General features: G+C 41.5%; 1 protein-coding gene across 1 annotated transcript in view; it reads left to right on the forward strand.

Moving 5' to 3' along the window:
- Positions 1-2,779: 2,779 nt before the first annotated feature.
- LOC113229118 overlaps positions 2,780-16,889 on the forward strand; it is a 71,944-nt gene continuing 57,834 nt past the window's right edge. Inside the window, exons 1-2 of the mRNA XM_026462615.1 lie at positions 2,780-3,264; positions 13,769-13,907. Of these exons, the coding sequence (XP_026318400.1) occupies positions 2,846-3,264; positions 13,769-13,907 (558 nt within the window). The 5' untranslated portion in view covers positions 2,780-2,845. The remainder of the gene's footprint in view (positions 3,265-13,768; positions 13,908-16,889) is intronic.

Genomic DNA, 16,889 nt, shown 5'->3' on the forward strand with positions numbered 1-16,889 from the left:
AGCTCATCGTCGTGGCCACGGTTCTCCTCGAGCCGAAGTCCCGGGGTAAAGTGCGGCTGCGCTCCACCGACCCTCTCGTCAACCCTCTCATCTACTCCGGCACATTCGAAAATCCCGAGGACCTCGAGAGGTTCCCGGCGGCCATCCGGCGGGTGCGGGCCTTGGCCAACACGACGCACTTCCGCAGCAAGCGCGCGCAGCGGCTGGCGGAGGCGGCGCGGCACGCGGCGGGCACGGCGGCTTGGGCGCGGTGCTGGACGCGCGGCTGCGCGGCAGCGCCATGCCCGCCGTCGTGCGCGCCAGCACCAACGCGCCCGTCGCCATGATCGCCCGGCAGGCCGCCGCCTTATCCGACGGGATTATTCGAGGTGACTTTCGGGCTGGTGTCGTTGTTGGGCACGCCGTATTCTTAAGCTATATGTTATTGTTAATATTTTTTGTATGATTATGAATATAACAGTACCCGTGTAACGGAATTTGATTCGCGTCGGGCGACCGACAGTCATCCGGAATATGGTGAACCGTTTGGGCTCTATAGCTGACGTTATCCGGTGCCAGTACGCACCGCACCACTTACGAGCGTAGAAGAATACCACGTAGGTAATTATTAATGACTAAGAATGAATTATATTTTCAAATACTGGTACCACAATCGAGTCAATGTTGTACGATGAGGTGAAAAACAATTTGAGCCATACCTGTTGGAATGCGGTGTGAGGCGGGGGAGGCCAACCTCGCCCAAGCTATTCAACTTATACAAAAACGCACTTCTAGGAGAGCTGAGCGGTGGTCGTGTCGACTGCTATATTAACGACATATGTATCAACAATATTAGCTACGCCAAGACGGCATGGTACTGCTGAGCGCTTCAGTTTGTAATCTAACGAAACTGATAAATATTGAACAATACATTATTATCATTATTATTTACTTTATTCCTCCCAGCTTGTTAGCCGGTTTGAACCACATTTATTATTATTATTAAGTACGTACGTCTTTGTCACGTAAACGCAATCGTTGCTGTTACGAGGAGACACTTTCTCGCCTTCGCGGGAGCCGTGTCCTTGCCGTCCATCGCCGCCCTACGTCTCCGACATCGGCGCTTCCGCACGTACCTTGTATACGTAATATCAATGATATTATACTTCTGCGTAATATTGCCTCATTACAACATCATGATGATGACCATGATGTATTAATGAAAGGGAACCACACACCTCCTTATGTGACACGTTATTAAACGGTGTCAGAGTTTAAGAGACATGTTTGCTATTAAAAACTCGACGTGCAAAAGTGGTCAAATACAAGTAACATTAAAAACGGAATGCGTATCAAATAATTATAACTTTTTATTACAAAAACCCACCTGAAGAGTTTGTGGAATTACATTGGTTCACGGAAAGTGGGTGAAATCCAATGAACCGGATTCATCCCTGCCACCCTTGAAAATACACTCGAATTGACAACTCCTCCTTTTTAAAGTCGGTAAAAAATTCCTACGGATACTTTGAAATTAAATTATGATTGTGGTGTATATTTGTTTTTTCAAACAAACCGACGCTTTGGGCCCTTTACAGGTCTCATGGTAACGGTTGACTAAACGGTTGACGGTCGGAAAAATAGTTTCATTTCCTATGTGTAACAATCGCGAAAACCTAAGAACTCGATATATGATTGTTGTTTCAAATATAAATAAAGTAGACGATATTTTAGAATATGATATTGCGCTGATAGCTTAGTCACTTTGGCCGTTGACTTGGAATACATTTATTTGCACGGCCTTTAAAATTATTTAATAAACAACGCACACTCATAACTCATAGACACTAGGAGGAAACCCTGTATGGAGGGTGCTATGGAAACACGTATAACCAACAAATTGCACTCAATCTGACGAGAGAAATAAATGCAAACCATACAATATTTCACCCGGCCCGAGAATCGAACACAGACCTTTACGTGGCAGATCAGCATAGTAACGGTTCGACCACGGAGGCAGTTACATACGTTTAATACTTAATTATGAATTTTAACCATTCTGTCACATTGTGTTGTTTTCGGTATTACATCGTAAAGGTAGGTAAAGGACTAAATACTCTGTCAGGATATCTTTGTTATGTTTCATTAGATGATGTTACGAACAGTTGTTCGTGTTAAAAAAACACATATGTTCAATGAATATAAAAAGAGGGCAATGGCAATAAGATTTTTGAACTCCGTTTACAAGATTCAGACTTTGGGATACCAGCAATCGCTCTAACGTCCTTTTTTATGCTCTTATTTTATGCTGTTTAGGTTATAATTAATTGTATGTATGTGTGTTATGGCAACATCTACATCGTAAGTAGTAATCCGTCGTAGAGTATTCAGTTTAGAGATTCCAAACAAAAACAAACCTGACATCAAACACGTAACCTTTGTAATACGGAATACATAGAGAGGTAACTACTTATCTTGAGTGCTGTTTAGTTTTTGAGTGGTTTCATCCCCGTTCGTCAAACCGCATTTGTTTATAAACGTGCGTGGCGCCAGTATTCTGAACAGTATCGATTTAATGTTACTCGCACAAAAGAATACCAGTTTTTTAAGGTTTTCCTTGACTTTTTATTATTTTCTATTTTTTTATTTTACACTTTTTTGGTAACATCTACCGTGACCATGTGGCCGAGAGAGAACTTAGTGAGTATCACATGGGATGCGCAAACGTTGTATCATTTCCTCGGCCAGATTATACAACTTTCACCTGCGCGCGCGCACCACAACAGCTCGGGCGCAGTCCCGAGTGCGCGCACGCGGAGAGCACACGTCCGCGACCGACGGCAGTGAGTGACAGTGATGAGTTGCGATGGTCGACGAAGAGCGCTCCTCCTCGGAGAACGTCGGCATGGCGGGCGAGCTGGGTCGCGCGCCCACCGCCACCGTGTCCAGCCTCAAGTCGGAAGACTCCACCGAACATCTCATCTGCAAGTCGCCCCCGAAAGTGAAAAAGATCAAATCGATTAAGGAACAGAGTGTGACTTCGAAAAGTGTGGAAGCGGGCAGTGAGACGCCGACGCGCAAGAGGCTGGTGGTGGTGTTGGGGCTGGCGCATGTGGTGCTGGGTGCGCTGCTGGTGGGCGCAGGCGCGCTGGGTGTGGCGCGGGGCGCGGCGCTGGCGAGGGTTGGCGCTGGGCTCTGGGCCGGCTGTGTTGCCGTCGTAGCCGGCGTTGTAGGGGTGTTGGCCGGCATCAACGACTGCTACGGCCTCAGTAGCGGAGCCAACGGGTAAGTCGTCGATTCTCGTCGTGTACTCACTTGCCTTCGCCGCCGAGACGGATCAGCTTTACAGCACCTGCCTACTTACACTAGTGATTTATAATCGAACGACGGGTCCGTTTTGTGCCTAAATTCGAAAATGGTTCAACTATAGCACCCTAGTACTTACTTAGGTACTTATATTACAAATACATTTTATTTGCGATAATTAAACACGTTTGTCGAGCGCCATTCATCCAGTTAGCCGTCGTGTTACTATTACATCAACACTGCACATAAAAGTGGTTTGACGCTGCCGCTGGTGACAAGATGAATATTGGTGACTCGATGTATGTTGGCGGCGCCATCGGTGACATCGGCGGCAGCAGCGGGGCGGCGGACGCGCTGGTTGAGTAACATTATTTAATTTATCAGCGCCACGGCAGTTGCATAACGCCCGGATGACTATAAATCCATGCAAATCAAACAATTGATTAACGCCTGATCAGCGCGTCGCCGCCACCGCAGCCGCTACCCCTGAGATTTTATCTCCTATTAATTTCTTCGATCTCCACGTTTTTTGGTGACTAACTAATAGTTTAGTTATGTAACGACAAGTTTAATAAAATTTAGGTTCCTATACTTATTTTGCTTTTTCGAGCTCCAGTAAAATTGTTTTAATTTTTTATTTATTTATTTATTGATTCAAGAAACAAACAGTCGATATAAAACTATTATTACATTAACGAAGATATATAAAGTAGACCTAGAGTTTTCTTCATTTATAATGCACTTGAAATCTTAAAGACTATCAATATGTATGTAGAACAAATTACAGAAGGGCGTTTTACTTTTAAATTTTTACAGCAAATTACAGAAAATATCCACATCCACGAATCTGCTTGTATATAAATGTCTGACGTGATCGCCTAATAAAGCTATTGCCAACGAAACATTTTTGCGACTCTTAACTGAGAAAAGTGTATTCCTACGACAAGATCTTTCAATTTGGCGGGGTACTCTAAAATCTATAAGATTCAGTAGAGGTGTGGAATCAAATTTATTATTGACTATTTTATATAAAATGACAGTATCTATCCTCTGTAATCACGACGACTCTTGAGCAATTCGATTTTATGACTATCTGTAGAGTCCTCATAATCAATATAATCATGACCAGTCTTTCTGTCAAGTGCACTCTTTCAATTCTGTCTATGTGGGAGTTATATAAGGGATGTAAACAGTACAGGCGAACTCTAATCCACTACGAACAAAGCTATTAAATAAAATTTTATATGCGAAATGACTTTTGAAGTACTGTCCCATACGTAGGATGAACCCGAGCTGTTTAAAGGACTTGGCAAGTAATCTTAGTGTCATCTGCATACATTAGCAGATCAGAAAAGGTAGTAATATAGTGATGTCATTGATGTACCTAAGGGGTGAACAACAACGGACCACGATGTGAGCCGTGATCAACCGGAGGTGATACATTTGTAAACAGATATAAAACCCCTATGCACCACTGCCTGGCTCCTATTTTCGATATAAGACTTAATCTAGCGTAAAAAATATTATTAATATATTAGAAATCTAACATTACCTACACATAAATAAAGTGATATCAGTAGATTTTTGTAGTCTGTACAGCAATGGATAGATGCAGTTTATGACGAAGGTACAGCGAGCCGAGCAGGAAGTAGTGTGAGTACATCACAATTAATGCCTGCGCCGGACCTCAACAAACACATGCACACTGACATTGCGCAGAGAACTGCAAAACGCAGTGATTAACATGCTTTTTTTACTGGTATCAAGTTCTTCATGTGCTGCTAAATGAATTTGTTCGAGTGTACAGTACGTTCACACTAGGGTGACATGGTGTCAAAGCAAGTCGCGCCCGGTGTGTACGCAACAAGAATAACAAAAATAAATAGTTTATAATAGACATTGAATACAGTAAATTATCATAACAATATATAATACACGATGTGTTACAGTGTTTGCGTTTGCATTGCAGTAACAATACTTACTCAAGTGCGGTCGGGTGGCCGACACGCACTTCGCCTCGTCGCTGTAGCTATCGATCCGAGATACCTCCCGCTCGGTAGTTACGTAAGCGCGGAGTTTCTTTAACAGCGTAACTGTACCTTCGAATATAGCACGTCCAGGTCTCATTATCAGCCTAACCTGATAGAATTCAATAGAAGTGTTTGTAAAGTTGTCGAAGCCATTTTCAGTATAACTCTGTTGAATGATTTGTTTCTGAAAATTGTAGCGCATCACCCACTCAATGGATGCGACAGTTCTTTTAGCACATTTTACATCTTCCGAGACTCGATCGTGGACGAAGTCCGCGACCGTCCGAATAGACTGCGCGAACGCTGGATCACTCCAGGGCACTTGTGTCCACTCAAAGCACGCACACCAATGAGGAAGCACATCTGCTTCGACGCAAGAACGAGTGGCCGGTATCGGCTGCACCAAGCTCATGCCTCTCGGTAACTCGGACTCAGCCACTTTGTAATGATTGATTAGTCGCTTGAGACCCACTGCGTCTAACACCGTTGAGTGGATGTCAAACGGTGTGGTGAGGACGTTCGCGTTAGTTCTCAAAAACTTCTCAGCATCAGGTCGAGCTTTTTTTAATGTATCTGGCAAAACTATGGACATAAACGGGAGTCGTTCTCCAACAGCGTCCTGATGGGTCATTGTCAGTTCCGGAAACATGGACCCACGGTCAGACATGACAATAAGTAAAGTATTCACTAAAAATCCACCTGCTTGCAATGAGTTCAACATATATGATATTTCATTGTCCACGGCTACCAAATCATGATATTCACTAAAAATATTAGATATTATTGTAAAGCTGAAGCGTTTATCTCGTATATAACTAAACTGATGCGTTAAGTTTATCATTTGAGAGTGTATGGGCGCGGCTGCGACGCAGTCGTGTGTGGTTTGTCGACACTTTTCCGACATTTCGCGCTGTTCCAGGAAAAGAGGTCTTAAGTAATGATCTGTCGGCTGGCGTCGGAAATGTAACTGTAAAGTACTTAACAAAGGCAAATCTTCGAAGTACGCGGTGCGATAGCCGTCGGAATGCAACTGGCCGAATAGAAAATACTTTGGATCCAGTTCGTCTTTTTCCAGCGCATTATTCAATTCGAGTTCAGTTTTTCCTGTTAGAATAGGGAACAACGCCGCCTGCGGGCCTTCATCTATAATATTATACCCTTTAAGCACAACTGCGCCGAGCTTCTGCGTCAGGACTTTATATGTGTGTGGCAAACGTTGCAAGGCGTCCTTGTGTGACAAGGAACGTAGGCAAAGTATGAGCACATTGGGCGAATCTTCGCGACTGCGAGGTACCGCTACTGAGACTTTACGAAACCCGGCCTTCAAGCCATTCCACCGAGGTGTAAACAGTTGAAACGGACGAAAGGTCTTTTGGACGCAAGATATTTTAACATGATCCGACCTTTCTAAGGTATACCTTTCTCTACCGTCCAGTTTAATGGGAAACGTTGTGTAATGTTCATAATCGTTGATGAAGATGACGTCGCTATAGTAACACTCGACCGCTTTGAACTCGTTCAATATGTCTTGCAGAACGAAGCACTTGTCCGCTGAGCACGTGACCCAATCTCTTTCCGCGCTCGTTGTCCTGGATATGTTGCCGTTCGTTAACACAATATTTTCAAGAAACGTGTGTACCTTGGGCATGGTGCATCCTGACCCTTTTTCTCCTTTCATCCTCAACATTGCCGTCAGGCGGAGCAGAGTCTTCATTCTACGCATGTCAGATTCTAACTTTATATCCACGCACACGTCCTTTAAAGGCATTAACAGGTACAAAGTTCCAAATATTAGCAAATACGCTATTACAAGAATAACTTGCATCCGTCGGCGCGATGTTCTCATTCTTACGTACGCTTTTTGTTGGCTCGTAAATATAACAGTCCTGTTTTAAAACATATTGTTTTTTATATTTCCAAGTATACTTCTATTACATCAATTCACTACATTATAGTACGTCTATAGACTCGAAATACCTTAACTTAGAAATGCTGATCATAAGAAATACGGCGGCATAAAATAAAAAGAAAACAATTATAATACCTTATATTTGCCCGCATATAATGACACGCAGTCAAGGAACAAGAAAATTTGTCAGGAAAGACGCAATATTAAGAAATTCTTGGAAAAACTGCATAGATACGCGCGTTTGTTATCAAACTGATCATTGATCATATTTTTTTTTAAATTCCGAGCGAGTAAACTGACTTGACGTAACACATTGTAGTGTTTTTGTTTTTTGTCATTTAAGATGGAAAAGAAAACCATAGTCTAAGGTTTCTGTCCTCTACGTTTTTTGTGACAATATCAAAGAGGTTAAAAAAGGTTGTATATGGATGATGAATAAAAGTTCCTTTCGTATTTTATCTATATATATCATATATATAAAAAGTTTTGGTTTGATGGATTTATTCCTAACTTTCCATCCTCTAAGATTTAATCCGATGCCGTGAAATCAATGTAAAAACTGCTCTAAAATGGCATCAAAACAAAGGACCATGAAGGACAGTCAATTAAAAAAAATTAAAAAAGGCATTACAAAAGAATTTTGGTACCTTGTAAGCTTAGACTTTTAACCTGGAAAATTTTGTAAGTGGTTGAAATGTCAACGTTAAAGCTAATAAACAGCTCCCATACATCAAAAGTTATGTAAACTTTTGGTTATAGTGACCCTCCCTATCAATCTCTTGGTTGGCACTATAACATGTGTGCGCACAGGAACCTTATAAGTTCAGGTTCTGTCCCCAGATCAGCCAGAATACGGGGTTGTCATAGACCTTTGTCACTTGACTTCATCCGGTTCTCTAGAGGCTAGTGCCTCGGGTGAGCCGCCCCGGGTGCACGTAGGTATAGCACCCTCCCTATTTTCCAGATAGGTACCGAAGCTGTAAAAACGGTCACTTCCCGTCGCGCTCCGTACGACTAACGGTTGCCTCCTCTAAGCCGTCGACTCTAAGTGCACTACCAAATTTCCTCATTGGTGGCGGAGCTGTAAGACGCACTCATTTCCCGACGCCGAAAAACGGTTTGTCTTCAGTTCCCAATAACCTAAGCGGCTGGAGGGACTGGAGAATATCTAGCTTATCCTCTACTAGCTCTCCGGGCTAGTGCCGGAGATGCCGTAGATGTTCGGACGTAGCTTCCCACTTAAAGGGCTACTCACGTGCCCCGCGCGTCTCCTCACTTCCCTCAACTAGATGCGCTAGCTGCGCACGAGGCAGACAAACATGTCCGTCTCTGCAGCTCACCACAAACCCCAGCGAGTACATATCCTCTACTAATCTCCGGGCTAGTGTCGGAGATACGAACCGAAGTGTCCTGCAACAGTGACCAAATTACAACAAAGGGCAACTCAGGTGCCCCACGCGACTCCTCTAACTTGTAGTAAATTGTTTAAGTACACGTATTATTTTGTGTTATGCCTATCTTTCTTACGTATGCTTAGCGGTGGAAGGGGAGAGCCTGGTGCTCTATAACACAGGTCAATCCTGTATTATATATACATTATGTACAGCCGTTTTTCTTCGGTTTTATCCACTGCACTTTCATCTTGCCAAAAGCAACTTTTTAAAAGGCTTCACTCTTTGGGCTAGTAGAGCCGAGCATATATTTTTTAAATTATATCTATAAAAATTATACAATACGTATGGTCATGTTTTAAATATTTTATTCAACTACACGCAAGACGCTGAAAACATCCACATCTCAATTATTTGTGGAAGAAGACATGCAACAAAATAAGTTAAGGCACACAAACATATTGTACGTATATGCACTTCAACTTCAACAAACTAAACTAGGTGTGGTCTAACATGTTGTTTTTTAATGAAATCAAATGAGTGTGCACGCATGGATCGAGTAAGTCAGACAATAATTTAAATGCGGTGATATATTTTTGGGACAATTTTAATGATTTTCAAGACAGCTCATTCCGGATTCTGTTTAATTTTTACTCGGTTCCGAATGAGGCGACCCGCCACCATGATGACATGCCTACCGCACTGCTAGCAAAGACCTGAGAATTATCATGTTGAATTTAGAAATCGAAGGTCAATAAAATAATCGGCGAAATGGAAATCGCCGGTTAATCGATGCTACGAACTCAGATTAATTTGGTCCAATTCCGGTTTCGAGGAATGTGGCTCTATGTCAAAGGTCAGCGTGTGTTTCGGACTGCTAGAATTAAGAGAAGTTTTGTTTCTTCTGAGTTAAGTCCGGAACATTCTATCTTTTTGTCTTTGATTTACCATCCGTTTGGCACGAAGCGCTTTTCTTCGTCCCTCCTGATGCGTGCTGTGTTTTCTGCTATAATTCAAAGCTATCGTAGCTTAAGATCAGACAAGGTTGTGACCAAGATTTCGTCAATTACAAAGAAACCGAAAAATGTAGAATTATGAATTGGTACGCGTGACGTCGTGATGGCTTTAACACGGGACATGTCATTTGTTTATCTATTTATTATGTGTTTACAAAACTATGCACCAACAGCTTCCCAAAACGTCTGTAGGTTTCTTTTAATAAAAAAAGAGAATTTAAATTACAGCAACATGTTAACTCTTACAGAAATGAATTTAAGTAAAAAAAAAGCATTTACTTCCTTGTAAAACTTTATTTTACTATTATCAAATAATTATTGTATATCTCGGCGATCAAATAAGAACATTGGCCAATGATGCCCTATGAGCAAGGGAGTGTTGTAAAACAGAAAACGCTTTATTCTGTTTTAATTAAGTTAAGTTCTCCTTCTCTCATAGTGTTTTTTCATAATTTCAAATTCTAAAGATCTCTTGCGAGAACTTCTTTACCTACATATCTTTAAAGTATGCGAAGCCCAATTTGATGTTTTTCAAATGTAAGACCGGTAGTTTAAAGGAGTCTCTCAATATGATGCATTTCGCTCTGCATCGGGTGTCGTGCGCGTGCGCCGGAACCGCACGCTCCGCTGCGTTGGCGCTCGCTCGTGCAGTGCGCGGCCAGGCGGGCTAAATGCATAATGGTCGCCGTCGCGAATAAATACCAGTGTGAGATTGATAGAATTGACTCCGTCCACATGCTTCGTTCATCAAAATTCCGCATATAATTATGTATATAATTTATTGTTTTTATTCTTGTCGTGTTCTCGATTCCGCAGGTGCTAAGTCACTGTTGAAAGTCAAGAGCTTCCGAATTGTCATTTATTTGCTGATATTATACGACATTTTTATGATATTATTTTTATGCACGGTAAATACCGGCGGCGCAGGCGCAGCGTAACGCGATGACAACAGTGAGACGCGAGGCGACGGCGACGGCGGCGCGGGCGCGGCGGCCACGCGGCGTGCCTTGGCAGTGAAATGCTCACGCCATTGAGCGCGCAAATCACTCCGCAGTCGTCATGCTTCCTTCCCATTGTTCGCGTTGTCTCTTCCTGAGTAACGTTAAACACGCAAACCACACGAATAATTGTGAATAGCGCGTGCTGAAATTGAACATGGACGGCGGTGTCTCGTTAATGCTGTTGTATGGTTAAAACTGCAGTTCGAAGACAGAAACTTACCGTTTTACACTCGGAAAGTAAGATTTTTACCTGCAAATATGTCTGCAGTGAATAAATTTCTATATTCGACATATCATACACAATATCTAGTTAAGCAAGTTCTATGGCCCTCTCGTCTCCGGCGGGCAATGTTTCTTTATTTAGCTGAATTAATCAAATTGACCATACGTTTCGTAAAAATACGACGCGTGTACGTATAATAACAATCACACCAATGTGAATATCGATAATTGAAAGAACGTGCTACATTGTTATCTCTGTATATCGTATTTGCAGCACGTCCAAGTGCATCTGTGCGCACGCGCAACCGCATCGAATATGATATTTGCGCCTGCTGCGTCACTTATCTATCGATAGATAATCTGATGAAAAATACCTGTCCTCGTCAATCCAGGCCATTTCCACCTAAGGCGCACTAGAGAGAATTGAAATTTTGCCATACAAATTTCAATCTTCGCCTCGACTCGTCTCGCCTCGTCGGTGGAAAAGCACCTTTACTTTCGGCGGCGCTGACGACACGACGACGCGGGCGCCACGAGGGTATTAATATTATTATTTGGGAACAGTTTATTGGAATGATGTGAACGCCAGCGAAACGTGCCAATGCGTGCTTCCTCTTAATACTTCTTTAAAATGTTTTCTTTATTCCCGTTCTTATATTTTAATGAATAGAAGTATAATCTCTTATGTGAGAGTATAATCCTTTAGAAACAGATTAGAATGGCAGCAATAAAACCCTAATCACGTATGTGTTTCTTCTCTGACAAAGCCGTAATGTACTGTCACAATTTGGTATTCGGTACCGAGGCATATAACAGCGGGAAATACCCAAAACTGAGCACTACCAATTTTATAAAAAAATGAGTTTTGCTTTGCCATGTTTGGTAGTAGTTTTTTTTTTGTCATATTTTTCGCGTTCTTTATCCTTCTGCCGACTCAAAGTTTCGTTATCCGCCAAAAAGTTAATATAAAAATAAAAAATATATTTTATGGACCAATAGATATTACTTTTTTTCCAGCCTTTTAAACTTTGTAGTTTAACTTTTATGCCCTTTCTTCCCCGAACTACCGTATGACGACATACTCGACATACAGTGTTGCGAACACAGAGCACTGGGAAAGAGTATTTTTTGTGTGTACCTTACTCCACTCAGTTCATTGACTGTATTTCCCACGGAACCGGAGTTCATGAGATCGTTTTGATTTGGATTGAATTGCCTTAAAAAACTGTTGTCAATTACACACTCTGAAATTTGGAGCGACAAATTAACCGCTTTTATTTATTTAAATGAGTACACACAACGCGAGCCCCACTCCACCAATGTATAAGGACCAGATGTTCAACTTTTGTATTTGGTGAATCACATATTTCACTTGAGGTTCATGTACTTTTAGTCAACGGGCCCATGGGTAATCTTGGGACACCGGCGGCTTTTAACAAGACCTCGGTCGCTCAAAGAGCGCTGTCAAAGATGCCGCGACACTTGCCGCACAGTCTTATAAGAAAGCGGTGACTATTTAAGCAAATTAACTAGCGTTATAACAATTATGTGTACCGCCTTATACTTTGGACAATAAAGTTTAGTGATATTTTAACTAATGTCATTTTGTAGGAGTTGATAAAATAAAAAACGTTCTTACTCCTATTATTCATCTCTTATTACGATTTGCAATATTTAACCTATTCCTTTAAATTTAGACATTTGCGCATAATGTATGTACATTTACGTTAATGTACTAGAGATAGGCTAAAGGTTGGTTCACGAATGCTGACTTCTATAACATTGTTATTTTGAATTTAGTACCTAATGCTGGGCGGGTTACATTTTTTATGTCAATTTATAATCGTCACCAACTTAACTTTTCCATATTTATAAAAATGCTTCAACCACCCTTGACGTCATATAGGTTTAAATTTTATTGAGATATCTAATTTTGCATAAACCATTGTTATTTTATTACTAGTCGCTGTAAACAACCGAAATAAATGATTAACTTATTTACAAATCTTTTGACAAATAACAGTTCTCTAAACTTCGCAAAATAAAGGAGATATGATAAAAGAAAACCAAAAATGTTTAATGCTCACTACATATCTGGAACCTGTCATTCTGTGTGTTAACACAAATATGCATAGCATCATCCAAAAAGGATGTCAACGACCGATGGCAAATAAAAATAACTATTGCTTCTCTTTCAAACTACATACCTAAGTATAAAATTCAATCGCATAAAATAGATAATATTGACTGCAAACCACAGTATTAAAATTCGTAAAACTGTGTTGCAAACGCTGTGATATACTCGATTACGCTTGTATAAATAAGTAAGGCTGTGTTTGAATTAGTAGTTTTGTGACAATCTTGGTAGGTTATAATTGTAGGCATAAAATGTATAAAAAAACTCAATTCAAAGTAAATGCGAGACAGCAAGAGTCGTGTTCTTGCCCAAATCTTGCAAGGTCGGCCTTGGTCTTGTTCTTGCTACAATTAGGTGGTCTTGGTCTTGCATTTTGCAAAACAAGACTGCAAGACCAAGACTGATTTTGGGCAACACTAGTACAGAGATTAAAAAATACTGTGGTTTTTATTCCCTTTTCTGTGGCCCAGACGTATAGACGATTACATTCATTACATTGCACGTACATTCGGCTTCTTTTGCATCCCATACAAAAAGCACCGTTTAGTCCAGGTATATTTCGACTGTGTTGGTCTGGCCCCGAAGCACCGGCACATGAATTCTGCCTCCGAACTCGCTTACTGTGAGCAAAGCCTCGAATGTTGTTGTACATCAAAGTCTTAAATAGGAGAAGAACTGAGCCAAAATATCTGGCAACGATTTTAAACACTTCTGTTTTCAAGAGGCTTATATCCACTAGTGGAATATCACGATAACGATGTTGCGGTATTGTTGCAGCGGCCCACTGCTGACGACGTTCCTGGCGCTGTCGCTACTGAGCCTGGCTTGCGGCAACGGTGCGGCCGTGCTCGCAGCCACTGGCTTGCAGCGCGACACGATGCGCGCGCGCGCACCCACCGCCCTGCCCTCCTTCCAGGTATTTATAATTTATTCAATTACTCTATGACTAGTACCTACTGGGCTTTAGTTTCAATGAAATTTTACGTAAATACAAAAAAATAAGCGGAACGAAATTAGTCCGAAACGTTTCGAGTAAGACTTGCATGCACTGCAGCCGTTCCGCTCGAACTGGGAATTCTAGTAGCTTTTTGAGAGCAACACGCTCTTGGCTGTTTTCTTAAGCTCGCGAAACAATTTTAACAGCAAAACGAGCAATACTTAGTCGACCTGCGTGCCCGACATTGTAATATACTTACCTACCTCAGTATTAAGTATATTAATTGCACGGATCCGATGAATTCCTTCTGGTTGACGCTCTACTTCCGCAGGCGAATCGCGAACGAATCGCTACCACCGCAGCGCAGAGTGCGCTAGGGCAAATGGAGCTTGCGCTAGCGCACTCTGGACTCTTTGGTTTTATAACAATGCAGCAGCTCAAGGACACCGAAGCAACGTCGGCCACAACCTCGCATAACGTCAGATGAGATGGTGACCGAGCACGTGTCTATTTTACACTAAACAACAAAACGCCGCTATAATATCCGATGAAAGAGCGTTCTCAAAGTTAAATATGATATAGTGGGTGACACCATTTTTGCTTTATGATCCACTGCACCAGCCATCAAAATGTTTTGTTGATTATTATATGTACCTATGTGACGGAAACGAGTAAGAGGTTCCTACTTTTATAAGCAGGCATCGAAATTAGAAATATTAGAAAAACTGTTAACACGTGGACCTGGTGGCTGGCAAGTGAGCGATAAGCCGTAATACCTACCTGTCTATTGATAAGCAACAACGATAGACGTGAAATAAGACCAACAAACAACATTTACCAAATAAAAATCAGTATATATTTTTTAATAAATTACCATGAATCAGATGGGACTGTCGTATTTAATTCGAAGATTTGACAGCCTCTAACTTGAATCCAATGCAAGGTAACAAATAGCAGTTGTGCACTGATCACAGTTTCCGTGGAACGAGTCGGCGGTAGTTGTTGCAACGCGGTCGCAACGGTGAAGCACTTTGCAAGTCGCGTGGGAGTTTCAGACACAGCGAAGTTTTGCTCATTGGGGGCACGCGCGTGTTTCTCCCCTTATTGGCTTCTCGGACTTGAGCCTCTTTATCTCCTCTCCAATCCTCCTGGCCCTTCGTGCAGCAACATTTCCAGCAGGGCGGGCACAGGGACACGCACAGCAACAAAGTCGTTATCACTATGCACACCACCACGTTGCCCATTGTTGTTCAATATTCATCCCTAACACTTGATTTCCTAATATGTAATAAAGTTAATAATAATTTCGTCGAAATTCATTGCTTCCAATTATGTTCACTTTCCTCTACAAAACTATAACGGGACTGTCGTTCTTTGTTATTATTTCTTTTTCATATTGACCCTTGAGCGTTTGTGTGTTACTTATTTGTTTATTTCATATTGATGTGGGAGCTCGAGTGACGAGCAACAACAGTGTCCCCATATCCTTCACTTTGGTTTCGCTTCGTTCCTGCAGCATCTAGCTATTGCGCCGACGCACAAAGCGGCAAACAATTGGATTAAGAGAAACGGAAGCTGCAATACCGACAGCAAAATGCAACACATTTGCAGATCACTTCTCGGGGAAGGTATTTACTTCGAAGCGTCAGGCGTTGCACTCTCGGCTACACTTTTCAATATTGCAGCTTCTCTCCGCTCTAATAAACCTAAAATACAAAAAAAACATAAGTACTCCCGAGGAAATTAAATGCAAACATTTAATAAATACGAGGCAGTTGAGACGTTAGATGTACACTCATACAAATACCTACATACAAAATGAAATACCAAACTACATAATCCATTATTAATGAAATGTCTAATTCGGTATAACTACATAATATATTACGTGGATTTCACTTTTCAAAATGCGATCTCATCGTTTAAGAGATTCTATAAAAGTATATTAAGTTTACATATTGTCTTTAATATATCTGTGACTAAAGAAGATCGGGATCTCCTACCACAGGAATTTTTCTTATAACATCAAGTGACGGGACGAACAAGCCGTACACCTGATGGTAAGCTACAGTACAGTCAATAACAGTTGCCAGTGTCACTCAGAGCTTTAAATTGCAAAGATCTGAACGGCACTGCCACTGCGCCTGTCACCCTGAGACATACGTTGACAAAACCGGGAAGCAGTAATGCTCACATTACTGTTTGGGGCACAAATAGGTCCGGTGGCAGTACTTCTCTGGACTAACTCTTTCGCAAGGAGTAGCTGCTAAAAAGATTACTAAACTTAAAAGGTACCAAAATATGAAAATTGTGAAAAAACTAACTATTATTATTACAGCTAATTGAGCTCATGTAGGACTTTTTAAATTCTTGCACAGAACGTTTTGACGTAACTCTAAAGCCCAAGGGGAGGTTTCAATAAATGGAATTGAAAATAGTCCGGCGCGATGTGACGACCATTGGCTGACCGAACACATGATCTACTCACAAGCCTATTTCATCTTTTATAAATTGTATGCATGAGACTCTAACGATGAGCACAATGTTTCTATTATAACGCGTTGTTTTTCGGACTTCAACCTTTGGTGAGGCTTACGAAACATCGCACGAGCATGTATCGAATGTCGTTGTATTTTTGATCTGGGTAGAGGTCCTGGAGAGTGCTGTGAATTCTGAGAGTTTTTCGCGGTGGTCATGTGTTGTTTACTTTCACTTGACAAGACGTCCAACTGACACAACACTACAGAATAAGTTCAGAATAGATCGGTAGTCTAAGAGATTGATACGTATTCTACGAAAGAACCACAGGCCACAATCACTTCTCGTTATATGATCTCCTTCCCCGTCCTTCCACAAATCCACAAATTTTAAATAAACTTTAAAAAATGTTAATTCCCCTTTTATCACTGATCTTTACAATACAATACAATACAATACAATACAATACAATACAATACAATA

The sequence above is a fragment of the Hyposmocoma kahamanoa genome, unplaced genomic scaffold (genome assembly GCF_003589595.1).
Source record: "Hyposmocoma kahamanoa isolate Upper Pololo Valley unplaced genomic scaffold, ASM358959v1 277, whole genome shotgun sequence".
Lineage (NCBI taxonomy): Eukaryota > Metazoa > Arthropoda > Insecta > Lepidoptera > Cosmopterigidae > Hyposmocoma > Hyposmocoma kahamanoa.